The sequence below is a fragment of the Rhinolophus sinicus genome, linkage group LG11 (genome assembly GCF_036562045.2).
Source record: "Rhinolophus sinicus isolate RSC01 linkage group LG11, ASM3656204v1, whole genome shotgun sequence".
NCBI classification, from domain to species: domain Eukaryota; kingdom Metazoa; phylum Chordata; class Mammalia; order Chiroptera; family Rhinolophidae; genus Rhinolophus; species Rhinolophus sinicus.
The window spans coordinates 13,140,254-13,161,976 of record NC_133760.1 but is presented as its reverse complement, the minus strand read 5'-3'; the positions used below and the strand labels follow the sequence as shown (position 1 = coordinate 13,161,976).

The following is a 21,723-nucleotide window of genomic DNA, read 5'->3' as shown; positions in this document are numbered from 1 at the left end:
GGCAGGTAATCGAGGGAGAGGGGCAAGCCCACGGAAGGACAGCACACAGTCGGTGGGAGGAATGATTTGTGCTATAGATTCTGGTCTTAGATGAGCCTGAACTCTGAGCTGACACTTGTGCTCTTGGGCCTGACTGGATTCTAGGTGGTGGCTCAGAGACCCGGGGTGGTGGAGGGACTAGAATGCTGCAGCAAGTTTAGAAGAATCACCATTGACAAATGACAAAATTACACTGCCAACTGAGGTCTGTCATATATTTTTTCAGATGTACCTTAGAGTCAAGCTCCTTGTTCCTGCCTTCCCCCCAGGGAATGGCCAGTTCCGGGAGGGTTCGGCAGTTATTGTGATAAAAATATTGCTTATCTGGCTGAAGGGCCAGTTTATTCGGACAAACAATACCTGCTGTTCTCGCCTGGGACCATCGGCCCAAAGCCTGGCAACGTGCCTGTCACATCATTCTGATATAACTTAGTTATTTTTCTACCTCAGGTAGTTTCCTGAGGTAGTTACTTTTCTACCTTATCTGCGGGAAAAACAGACAGAAAACAACATCATCTCCATCTCTCTCCTGCCAAGGACGAGATGAGGGAGAATTTTTTTAACCCTAAGCTAACCATCACCTCACATGCAGTCTCTCATGTGAGGGAACAAAAAGCTAACATCAGCCAATGACGGCAGATTTTCCTAACATCTTTCCCATATAAATATATTTCATAAATCTTACCTATTGCTAATACCTTTACTTAAGCATATTAATAAATTAGTTTATGATTTGAAATTAGTAATATTTAGTTTCTACCCTACAATACTCTTATCACATATCAGTGTTTCATATCCCACAGTTTAGAGCAAGACATAGCACTCAGTGATTCTTGTGATTGGTATCATATTGTTCCTGGCATGAAAGAAAATTTATTTCTGTTGTCATCCCAATATTAAGCTAATTGTGCATTAGTTAAATATAATTTATCATAATGCAGGTCCCTATAGAATTATAGTACAATCAGTGCATCAACATTTTATTCAGAAATCTAAATCTGCATAATTTTAATGGCCTACACCATAAATCTTTATACATAGAAATTTGTTACAAATAAAATTATAAAATACTACCAATCTAACATACAATAACAAGGTATGAAAATATAAATATAAATTGGAGAACACAGCTAACTAGTCATGTCAACTGAAGTCAAGTCCCCACGTTGCCCATAGAAAATGTGAATTTATAGAAATCATTCAACTTTACCTTCCTAAGTGCTCCTTATTTTTTGAATGAAAATAATAGTTCTGGGGCGGACGGTACAGTTGGTAAGAGCGCGAGCTCTGGGCAACAGGGCCGCCGGTTCGATTCCCACATGGGCCAGCGAACTGCGCCCTCCGCAACTAGAATGAAGTCAATGAGCTGCTGCTCAGCTCCCAGGTGGCCAGATGGCTCAGTTGGTTGGAGCGCGTCCTCTCAACCACAATGTTGCCGGTTCAACAACCACAAGGGATGGTAGGCTGCACCCCCTGCAACTAACAACGGCGACTGGACCTGGAGCTGAATTGCTCCCTCCACACCTAAGACTGAAAGGACAACAACTTGACTTGGATGGAGCTGATGAGTCCTGGGAAAAACACACTGCTGTTCCCCAATAAAAAAAAGTCCTGGAAATACACACTGTTCCCCAATAAAGTCCTGTTCCCCTCACCCAAGAAAATAAAATAATAAAGAAATAATAGTACTGCCTGTCTCATGGAATTATGAAGAAAACTGGATTTACTTTATGTATGGCCTAAATAGCAGTGATTCTATTTTGTAAGAGCTTTTTAAAGATTAGACATTCAAGTCTTGGAAACATGTAAATAAAAGAAAAACATTAAGTAAATATTTCTAAGTTCAGTTGACAAGATGCATATAGCTCATGCCTGATGTTCCCACGCAGGAATCTCTGTCTCAGAAGATGACTATCAGCCACTGGGAATTGACAGAATGGCCTCCAGGCATTTAGTGGTAGGAATGATCTTTTTACTACAGATCATATTATAGTTGAAATTCTGGGGAATTTCTCCATGCTTTACCACGAGCTCTTCCTTTACTACATAGGATGCAGGTTTAGGTCCACAGATTTGATTCTTAAGCACCTAACTGTAGCCAAACCCTTAGTTATTTTCTCTAAAGGAATCCCCCAAACAATGGCGGCTTTGAGGTTAAAAAGATTTTCTCAATGATTTTGGATACAAACTTGTTTTCTATGCTCACCCAGTGAGCAGGGATGTGTCCACTGGCACCACCTGCCTCCTGAGTGTCTTCCAGGCCATCACCATTAACCCCACGCACTCCAGTTGGGCAGAATTTAAAGTGAAAGCTCACAAGCACCCATACACCTTCAATATCCTCTGCTGGATCCTAAACATAATAATATTATGATTCCTGTGAATGTGATTGACAAGTGGAGCAACAAAGATACTACAGAGAAAAGAGATTACAGCTACTGTATGCTGTCCTTTGTGCCAAAATCACTTACTGTATATACCACAATTAGTCTGTAATGTTTTAGGCTTGGTTCTCACTCCCTGGGCCAGCTGCTTTATGGTTTTCATCCTGCACAGGCACAAGCAAAGGGCCCAAACATTCATAGGACCAACATTTCCTTTCCTCCCAACCCTCTCCCAAGTCCAGAGCTACTTACAGCATCCTTCTCCTGGTGAGCACCTTTGTATCTTTGTGCACTGTCTCCTCTGTCTGTCACATTTGTTCAGCTATTTATGGTAATCCCAGCTTGTGGCTAGTGAACATGTCTATACTAATCACTGCATGAGCCATGACTCCAGGGTATCCAGCTCCTGCTTTGTTTGGAGAAGGGTTATAAAATCCCCTAATCTTATATGTAAATTGTATGTAGAGTCAAATCCAAGCATCTTGGAAGTAGTACATCTTTTACAAGCCTCATTATTTGCACTTGACCCAAAACATTCAGAAATAGAGAATAAAAACATACATTAAAATATCTAATTGATGTCTATTAATGTTCAAATTTAAAATACTTTAAAAAAAACAGAATAAAAAATATGAAATTACAAAATATGGGATGCCATCCAGTCTCTCTTAAAGGTACTTGAAATTATACTTCATGTAAAGAAATGTGGACTAGTACAAATTAAATCCAAAGAAAGAAAAACAAATTAATATTTACATAAACAGAAAATTTTGTTCTTTCAAAGCAGTGTTAGCTGGCCTTGTCTCTGTAGGTTATGGAAACTAGAAAGTGAAATACAAAACCATACCTGTGTGGAATGTACAATTTTCTACAGACTCCCTTTAGAATATAATTTCTATTTTTATTTCCGGTTCAGCCCAGGATTAAGCTATGTCTACTGGGTGAACCAGGAATAGAATAGAAATGATGTTCTAAAGGGAGTCTGTATAAAATTGCACATTCCACACAGGTATGGTTTTGTATTTCATTTTCTAGTTTCCATAACCGACAGAGACAAGGCCAGTTGTTGCTTAACAAAGAACACTGTTGTTTTGTGTCAGTTGTAGAGTGCGGTGTTTAAGAGGTAATCTTGAAATATTTAAAATCATAAGGTGGAAAAACTGAATGAAAACATTTCTCCATTGCTGAGATGGACCTATTTAACTCAAGGTGCCTAAATAAATAATGTAAGAACAGTAAAAGTATTACATAAACTTGTAATATTAATTTTTCAAAGTTAATTTCTATGTTAAAAACTAAGATTTTGATAATATAACCCCCAAAGAGGAGCAAAATATAATTATTTACAAAAATTAATAGAGAAGAGCACAAAGTGGGTGAATCTAATCCTAAATAATTTACTTTTATATATAACCATAAAAAAATTAGTCCTGACAAAAATGAAAGCATTTTTGCCATATCCTTTGACACAAAACACTCAAAAACACAAAACAAAAAAAGATATTTACGATATCTAGGTCAAAATATCTAATTTATCTACTTTAATTTTCAAATTAAAAATATTCTTCAAATAACAGAATAAAGATTTTTAAAATTGGAATTACAATAGTTAGTAATTAATGACTTAAGCAAAATACAGGATGCCATCCAGTACGTCTCAAATGTATTTGAGAAGTATGCATGGAACAAAAAATTAAATTTAAAGAAAAAAATTGATTTATATCCATGGAAGCAGATTTTTTTTGTTCTTTTAAAGCAATGTCTCAGCCCTCCACCCCGACAGCGCAGGGCTGGACCCAGGAAGTATTGGAACCCAGCCCAGGAAGGCGCCTCAGCCTCCCAAATGAATAGGGAACAGACGGTAAAAATTATATGCGAAGTTATAAATTTGCAGACTCCTCACAGGTACTGTTCACCATCTCACATTCTAGTTTCCATCATCTACAGGGACATCTCCGGCTCTTGCTTGATTAAATTAAAAGCTGTAACTGCCTGAGTCTCAGACGTTCTGGGTCCAACAACCGCCCACAACGACCCCGTCCTTCACTCCCAGTTCCCAGGGCTCCTCCCTCTTTGCTCCCAGGTCACGCGCTACTATCCACTCCCCAAATATATTTTCACTTTGTTAAGAGGAAATATTTCCGCTTGCAATATAAGTGGCCTGTGCATCTCTAATTCTATACCTAGCCTGGCAGCAAAGGACATTGAATAGATGTAAAGGAACCAAAAAGCAGAAGCCACATGGTTGGGCGGGAGGACAAAGAATCATAGCAACACCCTGGAGCGAGACAGAGAACCAGAGCTCGCCGCCCAGGTCCCGCCCTTACGTCGGTTACGCCCCCTCCGCCGCTGCCTGCGATGTGCCCCCGCCCCTACCCTGCCCTTCTCCGCACGCTTGGTTTCCTGCAGCCCCGGAAACCGATGGGGGGAGAAACGGGCATAGTCAGGTGAGTCACGGTTTTCTCGTTAAAACCTGCGCTTAGGGATCCTCAGGCACCCCTCCTCCACATCCGAATTTAGAGGGTCTCCCCGTAAGTTAAAATCTTTGAGCCAGCTCTTTTCTTGCTGTGAGTTTCTCCCTTTTGCCGCTCGTGCCGTCGCCCCATAAGCCATCGCGAATCTTGTCGCTCCGTGCGCGTCCGGGAATCTCCGTCCGTTTCCAGTGAAAATCTTTCTGAGTCAGGAAGCGGCCCCAACTCTTCTTACCGTCGGTCCACGTAGACACCGACCCGCTGCCGATCAGTTTTCCTTCTCGAAACCTTTCTCCGGACTCCCCTTCTCCAGCAGAAACCCGTCGGCAAAGTCCTCGTTCGGGAAGTGGATACATGCCCTCCCCTGCCTCCTTTAGGGAGAGCGGAGGTGGAACAACGAGGGGAGAAAGAGACACAAATGTATGGCGTTCGAGTGGAGAAGGAACGGCAGGGAAGGGAACATGTTACAACAGATAGGGCGCCAAACAGGAGGAGGAGGGAGAAAGGGAGGAAAACAAAAGGATGCCTACAAATGGGGAAACACTGAAACGGAAAAAGAGAAAAACTGAAGGACAAAGACATACGGTGTGCAGAGAACAAAACACATAGTGGTGGATGGGGGAGGAGGGGCACCAAACCTAGGTGAGTATTGAGTTCATTGGATACGGAGCATGACATAATTACGTACTGACTTTTGGCTTTGTACCCTAAATAATGTAAGATTTGTTTAATTATTTAAATTATGCAGAAGAGCGTGAGTTGATTAACCAGGTGTTCGAGTGTCTGTGTTTTCTAACTATTGCATCCGAAGATAATTCCATTTGCAACCGCTGTTGATGCAGAAGGCAGAGACTAGGTAGCACAGTCAGTTCCAAGTCCTGGGGAATGGGGAAAGACTTTCTGCCACCACATGGTACGTTTTAAAATGCTCGTTAACAGTATTGTTTTACCCTCCCCCTTTATTTCTGTGGCTCATGTTCTAAATTTGATGTATCCTCACACTTTTTTAACTTGAATCCCAAAATTCATTGGATACTTTTTTTAATTTCCAAATTATTTTCCCTCTTGTTCAGACTATGAGGGTTATATCCTTTTTTAGTCTATCATATATTTTAACTATTATTTGATGTCTGGTAAGTAACTACTGTATTTCATTGCATATGGTAAGATTAACCACTCAAACCTATTGTAAGCAGTTAGTTTTTCAACAACTTCTTTCTTTCCTTAAGTGATCCGTTAAATTAGTGAGTTCTGAGCTGAAGTCTCCAACCAAATAGATGTTCCCCTGAAGTCCCCTTTCTCTGCAGTGTTGAAGGATGGGCTGGATTGCTGTGAAACTTTTTTCTAGCAGAATCCATCTGTTCATGATGAAGAGATTTCTCAGAGTTCATGTAGACCAGGACTAAAAACTATTTGTAATTGCATATTTTTAAATCTTTTTCAGGAAAAGAGGAATCAAATGGGTTTGATTAAATCCGTGAAAGAGAAGTTTCTCTTGCTCAGAAATGTGAAAGATAATCTGAAATTAGGACAAGTTTTTCTACTGCCCTACCCAGGCCACCATTTCAGAATTCACTTACACCCAGTTCTGTTCCCTCAACTCGGACCCCTTCAGGGTAACTTGATAAAATTACTCCCCCTCAGAGCCTCAGTGCAGCCATCCGTAACATGGAATCGAGAGGGTAAACCAGGAATTCTAAGTGTGAGCAAGTGGGTTCCCTGAAGAGATTTTCAGAATTGGCCATGTGTCTGCATTTGGCAGTTTCCTAGAAGAGTGTGCCCAGTTATAATTAGGATTGGAAATGTGTCCCAGTCTTCCAAAACTAATGAAAACTACTTGAAAAAGGGAAGGGACAAAGGCTCAGAAACAGAGACCTGCCTCTCTGCTTCTACCCCCCTCTTGTTTCATGGGTAAATCTTATATTTGACAGCGTTATCTCCCAGCATTAAACCCTCCTATGATTTCACATTATGCTAAGGACCAAAACCTAAATTTTTCTGTGTAGCTACAGCAGAAAGCCTTGGAATTGGGATGGCCATTTAGAGTTGGTCCAGATTGAGGGAAGGGACAGGCTTCTGTATCCTGCACCGACTGGCCATTGGATGCTGGCTGCCTAGGGAAGAGCCAAGAACTTGGATGAGGCAGTTTCCTTTGGCCGAGTGCCCAGTGGACAAGGACAGTGCAGTTGCAGCAGGATGTGTGGGTTGCAGCAGGACGGAAGAGCTTGCTCAAGAAATTTGTAATAAACTCCTGGGTCTCTGTATAGGAGTATATTGTCCCTGCATCCCTCCTGTTTCAGTGGGCAGCAAAGAATCGTCTTTTCCCCATATTAAGGTTTCCTTGTGTGTGTACGTGTAGCAGAGGAAGGGGGTATGTGGATTCAAAGCATTAAACAATATATTTGTGTAACACAGAATACTCTTACCTGAGAAATAAGCCCAGAAGAAGAGGAAGGAATGGCCCTTTTCCAGGTAAAAGTAATGTTCCTTGTTGATTGTTCTCTCCTTCCTAAATTGCTCTATTTGTAATTTTAATCTTCTCAGTCTCTGAAATGCCCTGTTTAAAATGTTGACTCACACTCACGGCCTTCCCTTAGTCTCCTCTTGTCTCCATGTCGATTCCATCTCACTGGGACCCAGTGACATGGGACTTGGGAAGAGGCTCCTTTGAGATGATCATCTTGTGAAGGGGTGTGTACTCAGGTGTGGATTAGAGATGGGGAGAAGGCTCTGTGGTGTCAGCAAGGTTGGTCAGTAAAGCCTTTTTGCTTCTATATAAACCAGGATCAAAAAGACTACATATGTGGAGGTGTAGTAATGTGCACAAAGGCCCAAGTACCTCTAGGAAAGAAGACTGACGGGAAATTGACTTTGCCTGATTTTATAAATACATTTGAAATTAAAGAAGTGAATGAGTGTTTCTGACTCTAAAATATTTAGAATGTGTAATAGAATGCGGAGTCCATAGATATAACTAAGGGATAGAGAAGGTGTTTTGTTACATAATTAGTATTAAAATGTGAAATGAACCTAATTGTCTAACTGCAAGCATTCCAAATTATTCACTGCACATCTCACAAAATCCATGGTGTTAGGGACTCCCATGCAACAGGTGTTTTAGATAAAAATGGTTACAAATTAGCCAAGACATAGGAATTATATAAGAGCTAAGTGTAAGAGCTAACCCTATAAAACCCTTAGATGAAAACGGGGTTAAATCTTCATAACCTTGGACTTGGCACTGGCTTTTTAGATGACACCAATAGCAAAACAGGGAAAGACAAAATAAATTATTCTTTATCAAAGCTAATACTTTATGCATTGAAGGATACTATCACATAAATAAAAACACAGTCTACCAAATGGGAGAAAATAATTGCAAATCAGGTATCTGATAAGTGTCCATTATCCATAATACTTGACAGATTACTACAACTCAACAATCAAAATATAAAAAACCCAATTAAAAACTGATCAAACAACTTTAATGCACATTTTTCCATAGAAGATATACAAATGGCCAAGAAACACATAAGATGTTCAACAAAATTAGTCATTAGGAAAATTTTAAATCAAAACCATAGTGAAATATGAAACTCACTAAACTAACTATAGTAAAACAAAAATAACAAGTCTTTAAAGATGTGGATAAATTAGAATTCTAATACACTGTTGGTAAAATGGTGTAGCCAATGTGACAAATAGTGTGACAGATCCTTAAAAAATTAAACTGTGTTATCTCTCCAGTAATTCCGCTCATGGTTACATGCTCCAAAGAATTGAAAACAGGTATTCAAACACATGCTTGTACACAGGAGTTCACAGCAGCACTACCGACATTAGCCAAACGCTGGAACCAATCCAAATGTCCATCAGTGGATGAATAAATGAATAAAATGGTATACTTGTATAATGGAATATTGTTCAGCCATAAAAAGGGAATGTAGTCTTGGTACAAACTACACCATGGGTGAACCAAAAACATTCTTAGTGAAAGAAGCCAGACACAAAGTTTCCATTTACATGCAATGTGCAGAATAGATAAGTCCATGGAGATACAAAGCATGTTAGTGGTTTCCAGAGAATGGGGGAAAGGTTGAATGGGAAGCAGCTACTTAATGGGTAAACGGTTTCCTTTGGGGCTGATACGTATGTTTTAGAACTAGATGTGATATTTGCACAATGTAGTAAATGCCACTGAATTGTACTTTTAACATGGCTAACTTTGTATTTGGTGAGTTACCCCCAGTTCAAAAAGAAAGATAATACAAATTCCTCAGGGTTATCTACCATGAATCAGAACACTCACTCCAGTCAAGTTCATTTTTGCACACTTCTACCTCTCTTTTGTGTCAAAAATAAGAACTCTCTGCCTGTACCCTTGGTGAAATGTGTTTTCCTTTCAGGGACAGTTGACATTCAAGGATATGTTCATAGAATTCTCTCAGGAGGAGTGGGAATGCCTGGACCCTGCCCAGAGGGCCTTGTACAGGGACGTGATGTCAGAGAACTACAGGAACCTGCTCTCCCTGGGTGAGGGTAACTTCCCTCCAGAAATTGGTAACTATCTTTGCATGTCTTCGTGCTTTCATTTGAGAGTCTCTTGGGAGCGACTTGCTTGTCTGAGTTTCAGATCCCTGTTCAAGACGGTGATTGAAGCTGTTTTGATCCAGAAGGAAAGGCTTCTTCATGAGGCATGTGGACTTTCGACTTTCCCTTTCTTTAGAAATTCTGCACTTTTTATGCCTGATTAGTGCTGGATACAGAATAATAGAAGTCAGAAAACCTTATGGCAAATTTTTAAGAATATCTCATTCTGTGGTTTTACCCTTATGCTTTTGATTCAGTTGTTGTTGGAATAGAGTTAGATCTCTGCATACTTAAAAGAATCCCTCATCATTCAGAAGAAAGCCGTCAGTTGACCAGTTTTTGAAATGCTTTTCTAGACTTATCTACAGTGTATGTACTCTCTTAGCTGAGCAAAGAGCTGGGAATGTGTTCTGGAAAATCATAACATAGCATGTTCGGTTTTTCTTCATAAATCGAAATCTCTTTTGAGTTAAATATTATCTCCATTTTGGAACAAGGGGAAGAGCCCTGAACCTGGAATGTGAAGGGAAAATAGGGAAACATCCAGACAGGTGGGAATGTATGGAGATGTGAACACGAGAGTTCAGATGGGCGCAGAGTAAGCTGCTACATTAAAACTGGGAAAACTCTCCTCAAATGGGAAAGATATTTAAGAGAATAAAAGTCTGTTTCTTACAAGTGCTCAGGAAATCTTCCTGCACAGAGGCACACACATTCACATTCACACATTTAATCACTCTGTCATTAAATGCGTAAAGTTTAAAGTTTAAACTTCCAGTCTACCATGATGCTCCAGCTCATGCAGAGTTAAGGCAAAGCCGTCATCCTGGCCTTCCACACTATTATCTGGCCCCTGTGGCCATTTTGGTGCGTTGGTTTGAGAGGGATTTAGATGGCTGTCTCTAGGGAGCCCTCTTTCTCCTTGATCTCTCTTGGTTCTCAGTCCATACAGATCAGAGCTGAGGCCTCTAGTCCTGACCCCAGGACCCATTCAGTTTCCATTCACATGTTATGTCCTTGGGGAACTTCACAGAGATAAAGACTAAAGGACTGATCTTTCTGTGTATCTGAGGTTCCATGAAGTTTCCTGGGCCTGTGTCAAGCCCTCTGCTTGTTCAGGCCTCTCAGCCATTTCTTCAGTTCTGTTTTTTTCGTATGTGTGTGAGAGGAATAGGGTGGATCTTTTGAGGTTGTGACTCAGTTAATAAGAATTGGCACTGAAATGCTCTCTCTGATCCCATTGCTACATGGGACTATAGCTCAGTCTTTCAGGTGTTCACCCTACTGCCTGTGGGCAGAGCACACAGCCCCTTCACAAGAACCCACACAATATCACCCTCTTTTTTTTACTCCCTTATCGTGTGTTTTTCTCCCTCTTCCAGATCTCCACATTGTCCAGGAACATAGAAAGATGTGGTTTTCCTGAGTGATAGTCTTTAAGGTTTTGCCTCTAAAACTTGTTCTTGAAATGCACATTTCAGGGATCTAAAGTTTTGTCCTCTTTTCCTGCTGTGATGACCCACCTTTAGATGATAAACAACTTCTGGTGGACTGCATCATGAAAAGCGTTTCCTAGGTAACAGAAAATTCTTAAAGGAGAACAGTGATTAATACATCACAGTATTATCCTGCTACGTACAGAAGTGCCTCTTGAAGCCACTGGGAAGAGTGATCAGCATGTCCCTGGATATACTGAGAGAGAAAGTATCAGGAGAGCCTGAGTGATGAGCGCCTCCAATTGTTTTTCTGGTTTCTGTGGGATGTAACAGTGCCTCCCTAGGGCAGTGTGACAGTGTTGATCAGACATAATGTGATCATCTCCTTTGAGCCGGCAATAAAAAGTGTAGCAACTTATCCTAAGGAGAACACCTTCCAAGTTCGCAACCTAATATCTGTGAGACTGTTGACCAAACTACTGTTCCTGCCACGTTGTTCATCCTGTGTGTGCGCTGTTGTTCATTCACCTTTAAAAAATGCAATTTTGACACATCTTACTGAGGGAGCTTATAGAGTTGGATGATGCCTGCATTGCTAAGTCCTCTGTATTTTGATTTGTTTAACCCACTCATACTTTCATTTTGTAAATTTCACTGTTATAAGTGATCTTGTTTTTTATTTAGTTAATCATTTTCTTATTTTTGGTGATCCTTTTAGTGTTGTTTTATATCTTCAGTTGGGGTTCTGGGGATATGGAATGAATATGTTTTTTATGTTTCATGGGATTTCTTTCTTGAGTGTTTATGACTGAACATTAGTTTCCCCCAAATATATAGCCTCTATAATTTTTGGAAAAGATAGTCATAGTTACTCCTTTTAGTTTTGTTTCATATTACTTAGTACCTATGACTAATACACTTTGTGTTAATGGACTATTTTTTCAAGCATATTTAGAGTCAGAAAAATTAAGAGGAAGGTACAGAGATTGTCCATATTTTCCTACCCCGACATACGCAGTCCCTCTGCCATCATTAATGTCCCACACCAGAGAGGTATGTATTTTTTATCATCATTGATGAATCTGCAGTGACACATTCTCATCCAAATTCCATGCTCACATTAGAGTTCACTTTTGGTGTTGCACCTTTTGTGGGTTTGGGAAAATGTAGGTATAATGAGTTATATCCACCATGGTACTATCATACAGAGTCTTTTCATTGCCCAAAAAATGTCTGCTCTGCCTGTTTATTTATCTCTCCCTTCCAACCCTGCAGTATCTCTACTGTGTCCATAGTTTTGCCTTTTCCAGAATGTCGTGTAGTTGGAATCAAATAGTATATGTAGCCTTTTCAGATTGTCTTCTTTCACTTAAATATAGATTTAAGTTTTCTCTGTGTCTCTTCATATCTTGGTAACTTGTTTGTTTTTAGTGCTGAATAGTAATAGTATTTCATTGTCTGGATGGACCACAGTTTATTTCTCGATTCACCTACTAAAGGGTATCTTGGCTGCGTCCTGGTTTTGGCAGTTACAGATAAAGCGGCTATAAACGTGTGCAGAGTTTTTGTTTGATTTTGTTTTGTAGCATGTAGTAGGTAGGACTTCATTCCTTTTTATTGCCACATAATAGTCCATGTATGAATACCACCTTTTGTTTACCCATTCATGACTTGATGGACATTTGGGGTATTTCTACCTTGTGGCTATGATGAAAGAATAATGAATAAGTTCATTTGGACGTATATTTTCATTTCTCTTCTGTGTATACCTAGGAGTGGAACTGCTGGATCATATGGTAACTCTGTTTAATGTTTTGAGGAACCGCCAGACTGTTCTCCAAAGCAGCTGCAACATTTTACATTCACGCAGGGAGTGTTTGAGGGTTCCAGTTTCTCCACATCTTCACCAACACTTGTTATCTGTCTCTTTGATTATAACCATCCTAGGGGTGTGGAATTGTGTCTCATTCTGGTTTTGATTTGCATTCCCCTGATCCATTGTGTGAAACGTTTTTGTGTGCTTATTGGCCATTTTTCTACATTCTTTGGAGAAATGTCTATTCAGATCCTTCATCCATTTTTAAATTGAATTATTCATCTTTTTGTTGTTGAGTTTAGAGTGTTATTTATACATTTTAGATACAAGTCCCTTCTCAGATATATGATTGGCAAATATTTTCTTCCATTCTGTAGATTGTGTTTTGAATTTCTTGAGGGTTGGGTTTTAAAGGCTGCAGGAGATACTCTCTGAGATTTTGATCGGAAACTGGGTTCCTATAATGTCCACAGTAATAGTCCCAAAATAGGTTTTCATGAGGGGAGTACTTGAGGTTAAGTGCAACAACTCCTCAATCTTGTCTTTCCAGGATGAAAGGCCCTTGGTCGCATTTGGGAGCGATTTTGTTTCAACTCAGATCAACTGCACCTGCAGCCTCTGAGAACTCTGTCCACACAGTTACTCACGTGGGTCACGACATCCCTGCTGCTCTCCACAGACCCCCACCCACAGCTGCTCTTTACTGGCTGCATTTAACTTGCTTCTACATTTCTCTCCTGCTTACAAAAATAATTTTCAACATACAAGATTGTATTACTGGTTTTGACCCAGACAAAAAGATTTCACTACCAAAAAACCTTGGTTTAGAGGACACAGTGTCACCTCATTTGACAAGGGAGCCACTTTTTATTAACTTAACCCTTTGGGAAGATGATAGTGTCTTCTTTTCCTAATAATATGTATCTAATAAACTGAAGCTAAAGTCTGTTTCATTTTTTTGGAGAGGCCATCCTGGTTTTTTAGGGCCTGGTCCCTTTACATTACTTAACGAATTTATGATGTGAATAAGTCTGAAAGAAATAGCTGTATTTTTCTTTATTTATCTATGTACTGCTATTTTTTTTTTTTTTTTTGAAGGAGAGTGCAGCTCAAAGTGGCCCATGTGGGGATCGAACCAGCAATCTTGTTGTTAGTAGCAATGCGCTCTAACCAACTGAGCTAACCGGCTGCCCTGTGATACTCTTATTTTTAAATTGCCATTCTGTACTTTCTCTCTTTTTTTTCTGCCCTCCGTTCTCCCACCTCTCTCCCTTTTGGCTACCATCACCTTGTTCTCTTTACCTGTGGGGATCTTTCTGTGTTTGTTCATTTGTTCTTTTCTTTTTAGATTCCATGTAGAAGTGAAGTTATATACGTGTAATATTTGTCTTTCTCTGTTTGACTTACTTTGCTTAGCATAATAGTCTCTAGGTCAATCTGTGTTGTTTCAGAATGCATTGTTTCACTCTTTTTATTGGTGGGTAATAGTCCATTATATTGTGTATCTATGCCAGATCTTTATTCATTTGTCTGTTGCTAGACACCAAGGTTGCTTCCATATCTCAGCTATTATTAGTAAGGCTGCAGTGAACATAGGGGTGCGTATATCTTTTTGAATTAGTGTTTTGGTTTTCTTTTGATAAGTACCTAGAAGTAGAATTCCTGGGTCAAATGCCATTTCTACTTTTAATGTTTTGAAGCATCTCCATACTGTTTTCCATAGTGACTGCACCAATTTACAGTCCCACCAACAGTGTACAAGGGTTCCTTTTCTCCACATCCCTACCAGCATTTATGTGTTGATTTTTGTTGACGATAGGCTTTCTGACAGGTGTGACATGGTTTTAATTTCCCTGATGATAAATGATTTTGAGCTTCTTTTTGTCTGTGTTGGCCACCTGTATGTCCTCTTTGAAGAAATGTCTATCCAGGTCCTCTGCATGTTTTAATTATATTGGTTGTGTTTTGGTGTTACGTTTTATTGAATTCCTTATAGTTTTTGGATATTAACCCCTTATCAGATGTACTATTTGAAAATATCTTATTCAGTAAATTGGCTTTATTTTGTTGATGGTTTTGTTTGCTGTATAAAAACTTTTGAGTTTATGTTTTCCCATGTTTATTTTTTCTTTTATTGCCCTTGCCCTTGGGGATATCAAAACAATATTGCTAAGACTGATGTCAAAGGGTTTACTGCCTATATTTTCTTCTAGGATTTTTATGGCTTCAGGTTTTGCATTTAAGTCTTGTAACCATTTTGAGTTTATTTTTGCATATGGTGTAAGAAATTGATGCAATTTCATTTTTTTGCATGTACCTGTCCAGTTATCCCAACACCACTTATTGAAGAGACTTGTCTTTACCCTATTGTATATTCTTGCCTCCTTTATAGTCGATTAATTGACTATATAAGTGAGGATTTATTTCTGGACTCTCTATTCTTTCTATTGATTAGGGTTTCCAGGTGGGAATTCCCGCCCGTTCTCAGGAATTTTATTTTTTTTGCTTTCCCGTTCCCAAATCCTGAGAAAAGTTGGTTAGGAAAATTGGCTCCTTGAACCCAGGTGGTTGGTAGTATCAGCCATCACTTTGTAGAAACGATTCATCGTGGAGAACAGAAAACGGTTTCTATTTCAGGATGCGGGAACGCAGAAAAAAATTCCTGAGAATGGACAGGAATTCCCACCTTGAAATCCTACCATTGATCTATATGTCTGTTTTTATGCTATAACTATGCTGTTTTGATTATTGTAGCTTTGTAGTATTGTTTGAAATCAGGGAGCATGATAACTCCCAATTTATTCTTGCTCACGGTGTCTTTGGCTATTTGAGGTCTTTTGTGGTTCCATATAAATTTTAGGGTTAGATCTTGTTCTGAAAGAATGCCATTGGTACGTTAATGATGATTGCATTGAATCTGTATATTGCTATAGGTAGAAAGAACATTTTAACAATGTTAATCCTTCCAATCTATAAGCATGGTATGTCTTTCTATTTACTTATATTCAATTTCTCTCTAAAGTCTTAGTGTGTTCAGAGTAGAGGTCTTTCGCTGTGAGTCAGGGATAGACATCTAAAAACTTGTGTGCCCTTTGTTTTATATGAAAAATTGTGATAATTTACCTCAAGAATAATTAAATAAATAATGCTGGTAGAGGGCTTAAACTATTACAAGGGTTGAAAAGTTATCTTTAGTTAATAAGATATATCAGTTTTTATCATGTTTATTATGATTGACCTTTGCTTGCATTATATCTTGTATGTTTTCTTTTTGGAATTTTTTTCAGTTTTTTCTATATTAATGTTTTGTTTGGCCTTAGATGATAATTTCAAAGCACACACTACCAAATATTTGCCCATATAACTGGGCAATTAAATGATTATTTATAGTAGGGGAGTTGATCTATGAACTAACTGTAGGTATGAAATTAAAATTGAGATTGCAGACAGTCTTTTCTAATTCTTAATGCTTGTATTAGTGTATGTTTACCTGAACGTGGTATTCAAAATCCAGTGATTCTCAACATGTTTTTCATTTTTTCTATTGTCTGTTCTTTCTGTAATGTAAAATAGTTCTTTAGTTATTAAGAGTTCTTGAGTAGTTCAGAGACTGTTATTTTACATTAACTGTGGTTACTTATTAACTTACCTGCCAGACCTATGTTGAGTTGCTAACATGTTTTATTGTTGTGATACAGGTTTTTTAGTATCTTTTTAATGCATCATATCCCCACACATTATTAAACATATTACTAACAAAGTATTATAAAGATTAAGAAATAGGGAAGATAGTCTGAAATCTCAATTATGATTTTATATCTGCATTTATGTAATACCCAGTACATAGATCAAGTTATTAACTACAGAGTGTCATTTAATTGGCCAGGTATATGGCCAGAAACTATGTATATTATATAATGTGTGCTTTGAAATTTTACTATCTAAGGTCAGAGAAAACATTAAAGAAGAAAAAAATTATAAAACGAAAACTGAAAAATAATCTGATCATCACAATAGTGTTTAAAGACCAAGCTTGAGAAACTTCATAACTATGTTCATTTTAAGTATTATTTTTGTGTGATTATGTAATTCAATATAAAATATCTTCAAACTTTTTCATAGGAAGCCTTCCTGCTGTATTTGCAGTAAAGGAATTACTACCGAGAGTGGACATTGATAAAGGAGAATTACACAATCCATTAATACTGGAAAGAAATGAAAGCCACAGCACCAAGGATTTTGACCTCAAGGAAGGCTGGGAACATATGTATGAGTTTGAGTGTGGACATGATGCAGAAAATTACAAAGGAGTGCCTTTGATCTGTAGCAAAAATTTCAGATGTATAAAAGATCAACAACACAATAAATCCTCAATTAATTTTCCTCAAAAGGAGAGTGATTTTGTAAGAAATAATACATACCAATATTTCATGCATGACAAGCCATTTACAAGGAATTTATTAAAATTGAAAAATAATCTGAGTGATGCTGGAAAAAAGTATGTGAAATGTTTGGAAAATAAACTTGGATTAAGTTTGCAGGCACACCTCTCTGAACTGCAGATATTTCAAAGTGAGGAGAAAATTTATGACTGCAATCATCTTGAGAAGTCTGTCAACAATGGTTCCTCAGTTTTACCACTTCCAAAAATTCCTCCCAGCTTCAAAAACATTTCTAATAAATGTAGGAGGATTTTAAAATATTTTTTGTTACCTGCACAGTATGGGAGAACACACGCTGGGGAAAAATCTTACAAATGTAAGGACTGTGGGAAGGCTTTTAGCAAAAACTCAAACCTCAGGAATCATGAGATCATTCATTCTGGACAGAGACCTTACACATGTAATGAGTGTGGCAAAGCTTTTAATCAGCGTTCACACCTTACTACGCATGGGAAAATTCATACTGGAGAGAAACCATATAAATGTAATGTATGTGGCAAGGTGTGTAGTGGACATTCAAGACTTGCAATTCATCAGCGAATCCATACTGGAGAGAAACCTTACAAATGTAATGAGTGTGGTAAGACTTTTTTCCAACGTTCACAACTTTGGGTTCATGAGAGAATTCATACTGGTGAGAAACCTTACATATGTAATCAATGCAGCAAAGCCTTTGCTGTGCATTCCAGCCTTACTAGACATAAGAGAATCCATACTGGAGAGAAACCTTACAAATGTTATGCATGTGGCAAAGGCTTTATGTGTCATTCACATCTTAATGAGCATAAGAAAATTCATACAGGAGAGAAACCTTACAAATGTGATGATTGTGGCAAAGCTTTTACCCAATTTGCAAACCTTACTACGCATCAGAAAATTCATACTGGGGAGAAACCTTACAAATGTAGTGAGTGTGGCAAAGCTTTTACCCAATTTGCAAACCTTACTAGGCATCAGAAAATACATACTGGGGAGAAACCATACAAATGTAATGTGTGTGGCAAAGCTTTTATTGAACGTAAAGGCCTTATGGATCATCAGAGAATTCATACAGGAGAAAAACCTTATAAATGTAATAAATGTGATAAGGCTTTTTCCAGACATTCCCAACTTTGGAGTCATAAGAGAATCCATACTGGAGAGAAAGCTTAAAAATTTAGTGACACTGGTAAAACCTTTAGACAGGGTTCAAATCTTAAGAAAATCCATACTAGACTGAAACCTTACAAATGTAGCGCATGTGGGAAAGCTTTGACATGATTTGCAAGTCTTACTGAGCATCAGAAAATACTGAATAGAAACATAAACCCAATTTATGTGGCAGTGCTTTTATTCAGAGCTGAAGCTTTGGGGATCGTCAAAGAATTCAAGTAGGAAGAAACCTTACACGTGATTGAGATAAGATTTACACAGATGTTCAAGCCTTCCTCAACATCAGAGACTCCGTTGTGGAGAGAAACCATATAAAATACATGTATGTGGCAAAGCCTCTCACCAGGGCTCACCCCTCACTTGATACCAATATACATCTTTGAGAGAAACTACATAAATGTATCACAAGGCTTATCCAAAGCGTAAGCTTCATGAAACAACAGAATTCTTACTAGGGAGAAATCTTATAAATTGTATTGAGTGAGATAAGCTTTATCAAAAATGTACAGTTTTGTGGTCATGATAATAATTACAAGATGGAAACTATACAAATGTGTCAAGACCTTTAGCAGTGACCTCTGGATATGCCAAAGACTTCCTATTGGACAGAAACATTATAATGAAGGTGATATGTTTGATAATTCAATGGACGGCACAAAAATTCATACTATTTTGAAGATTAATCAATGTCAGATGTTAAATTCCACAGAAAAAACTCATGAGAATGAATGATGTTGTCAATGGACAAAGACATCTGTGGAAACGTCTAATTATCTCCAGTTTATAAAATGTTTTTCATTTATTTGAGGTTTCTTGAAAAGGCTACATTGTTATTGATGACTTACAACTTGAAGTTTGGAATCTGTTGATGTTATGCTTTCATTACATGCTTTTCATTTTTCACGTGATGGTGTTGGAAGGGCTCACTAAGATGAAAGGACCTACTTCATTAGGTGGGGTTTATTCAGAACCATGTAACCTGGAAAAGGTAGGACCCTAATTTTTAGTTACAATATGGTATAAATTTGAGAGTCTGGGGAGTGGCAGAGAATAAGTGTGAAACTATTATCTAAGTTATTGTGCATTTTGTGGTCACGGCTCCTTTAGATTTATTTGTTGGTGTGACTGAGGGCCTCTGTTGATGATTATAGGAAAAGATGACCAGGTGATCATGAAATAGGCTAGGACATTGAGAGAATGAGTTTGTCATGTGAATAGGATATTGGGATACTAGAGATGGCATATGTGGTCAGGGAGCAAAAATGAAGGGTGAATGATCGTCTCCCACTTTTAAAAAATTTTTTTATTGGGGAACAGTGTGTTTCTTCAGGGCGCAGCTCAGCTGCAAGTCCAGTTACTGTTTTCAATTTTAGTTGCAGGGGGCATAGCCCATCATCCAGTGCAGGAATTGAACCATAAAGGGCACAGCTCACTGGCCCATGTGGGAATCGAACCAGCCAGCCCTGTTGTTCAGAGCTCACGCTCTAACCAACTGAGCCATGTGGCCACCCCCAGACTCCCACTTTTTTGAAAGGTAACAGCTGTTGCATTTCATAGATCAACGAAAATTAGTCTTACTTCTGGAAACTGAAAATACATAATTTTGGAGGACAGTTTAATCAAAAGAACCAGAGTAGACTGTGCTTGTGAAGAATTCCAAATCGGCCACTAAAAATGCATTTTGATACCATGTTTAGAATCTACCATATTTTTATGTCTAAATAAGGAAAATACAATTTTTTTGTAATTTTGCATGACTCATGTGCCGTCAGCTCACACAAGCGTACCCCATCTCATCCGGGTGCTTCATAATGAACACTACTAATACATCGTTTGGCATTCCCGATTGTATGACGTCTATAATAATTTCTTCCCATATTAGATTCAAGCAACTTAAAATTTTGGAAATACATATTTATAATTTGCATTTGAGTTATGCAGCTCGTAGTCTGTCAGAGATTATTTCTGTGGCTGTAATGGAACTACCATAGCAATGCAATTTCAGACTCGCCCCCTAAAACCCGCCTCTCCATACATGAACATACATATGATTATATGTCTGTGTGCCTTTTTTTGTGCTGAAATAAGACCATGGGTTGCATCCATACATGAAATGAAAATAGAAATACAGTAAGCATATGCAAAGTATTAGAAAAGAGATTTTCAGAAAGAAGATATAATCTATTTCTTGTACTTGAGGTGCTCAGGGAAATAATTCAAAAAGATGAATATTCATGGTTTTTTCCTTAAGATTGAACACACGCAATGGACTTTCAAAAATAAAATAAAATAGAAATTTCATAAATTCACTCACTCTCCAGTATATTTTTTGTTACTTTGCATTTGTGCTTTCTCACTGGAACAGGATGGAACCCCACTCAAAGTTTAGTTTGGAAATCAAGACTGATGATTCTATACACCAAAGTGTTATGAGAATGTTACATAATGAGCCTTTCTGGGGAGAGCAGGGTCAACTTCCCAATTTGTTCCCAAAATGGCTAGAGAGCTGAGAATGGTGACTGGCTTGTGTTAATGGTGGAAACCAGCCGGGACGAGTGTGATGGTACTGGCTTGTGGTGTGAGCTTACAACTAGTGCCAAAGGAAGGAGCGCCCAGGCTCTACCCTATTTCTCCAAAAATAAGACCTAGCCAGACCATCAGCTCGAATGCGTCTTTTGAAGCAAAAATTAATGTAAAACCCGGTCTTATTTTACTGTAACAAGACCAGGTCTTATCTAACATAATATAAGACTGGGTCTTATATTAATTTTTGCTCCAAAAGACGCATTAGAGCTGATGGTCCGGCTAGGTCTTATTTTTGGGGAAACAGTACTATCAGCTTGCCCTTCCCAGAAGGGCAGAACAGAGAGGCTGTAGTCAGACATCAAAAAATGGAATCAAGCTCTTCAATAAAAATCTAAACGTTTATCTTGATTCCTGACTCCTTGGTTGGGAAGACACAATTTTACTCATGCTAATAACCACATTTTTCACCCTGATGTACACAGATCCCATTGCACCATATGGATGTTGAAAATAGTTGATAAATACTGTTTAGATAATTGATAATCGCCAAAGATTTTTACATTTGTTTCATGAAGATTAATGTGTGGAGGTCCTTACCAGACAATAACTATGATTCAGTAATTTTTCAGAACCATTTTTGAAAGGCAATAAAAATCTATTTGAAGTTACGGTAATAAGCATATTCCATGATTTCTCAACTGTAGTAAAATTCCATTTTAATCTTTTTTAAAACACCATTTCACTGAATTTTTATTTTTAATTTCTTTTTACTTCAATAGAAAACTTGGAGGATACATAAATCAAGGGGTGGTTTTCTGATTTGTGGTGTGAAAGCTTACATAGAGGAAGGACTTGCAAAGTATGTGT

At 38.3% G+C, this 21,723-nt stretch overlaps 1 protein-coding gene across 2 annotated transcripts; it reads left to right on the top strand.

The window, feature by feature from the left end:
• The first annotated feature begins 4,763 nt into the window (after positions 1–4,763).
• ZNF677 (zinc finger protein 677) lies at positions 4,764–20,639 on the top strand. Of its 2 annotated transcripts, XM_074315772.1 has the most exons (5): positions 4,764–5,536; positions 6,339–7,366; positions 9,301–9,454; positions 11,867–11,973; positions 16,859–16,931. In XM_074315772.1, exons 2-5 carry the CDS (start codon positions 7,352–7,354, stop codon positions 16,883–16,885), a joined length of 303 nt encoding a protein of 100 aa, XP_074171873.1. In that variant the 5' UTR covers positions 4,764–5,536; positions 6,339–7,351; the 3' UTR covers positions 16,886–16,931. The 2 variants fall into 2 exon arrangements, with proteins under 2 accessions (XP_074171873.1, XP_019606989.2); XM_019751430.2 differs by lacking the exons at positions 4,764–5,536; positions 11,867–11,973 and having other exon boundaries at positions 16,859–20,639.
• The last annotated feature ends 1,084 nt before the right edge of the window (positions 20,640–21,723 follow it).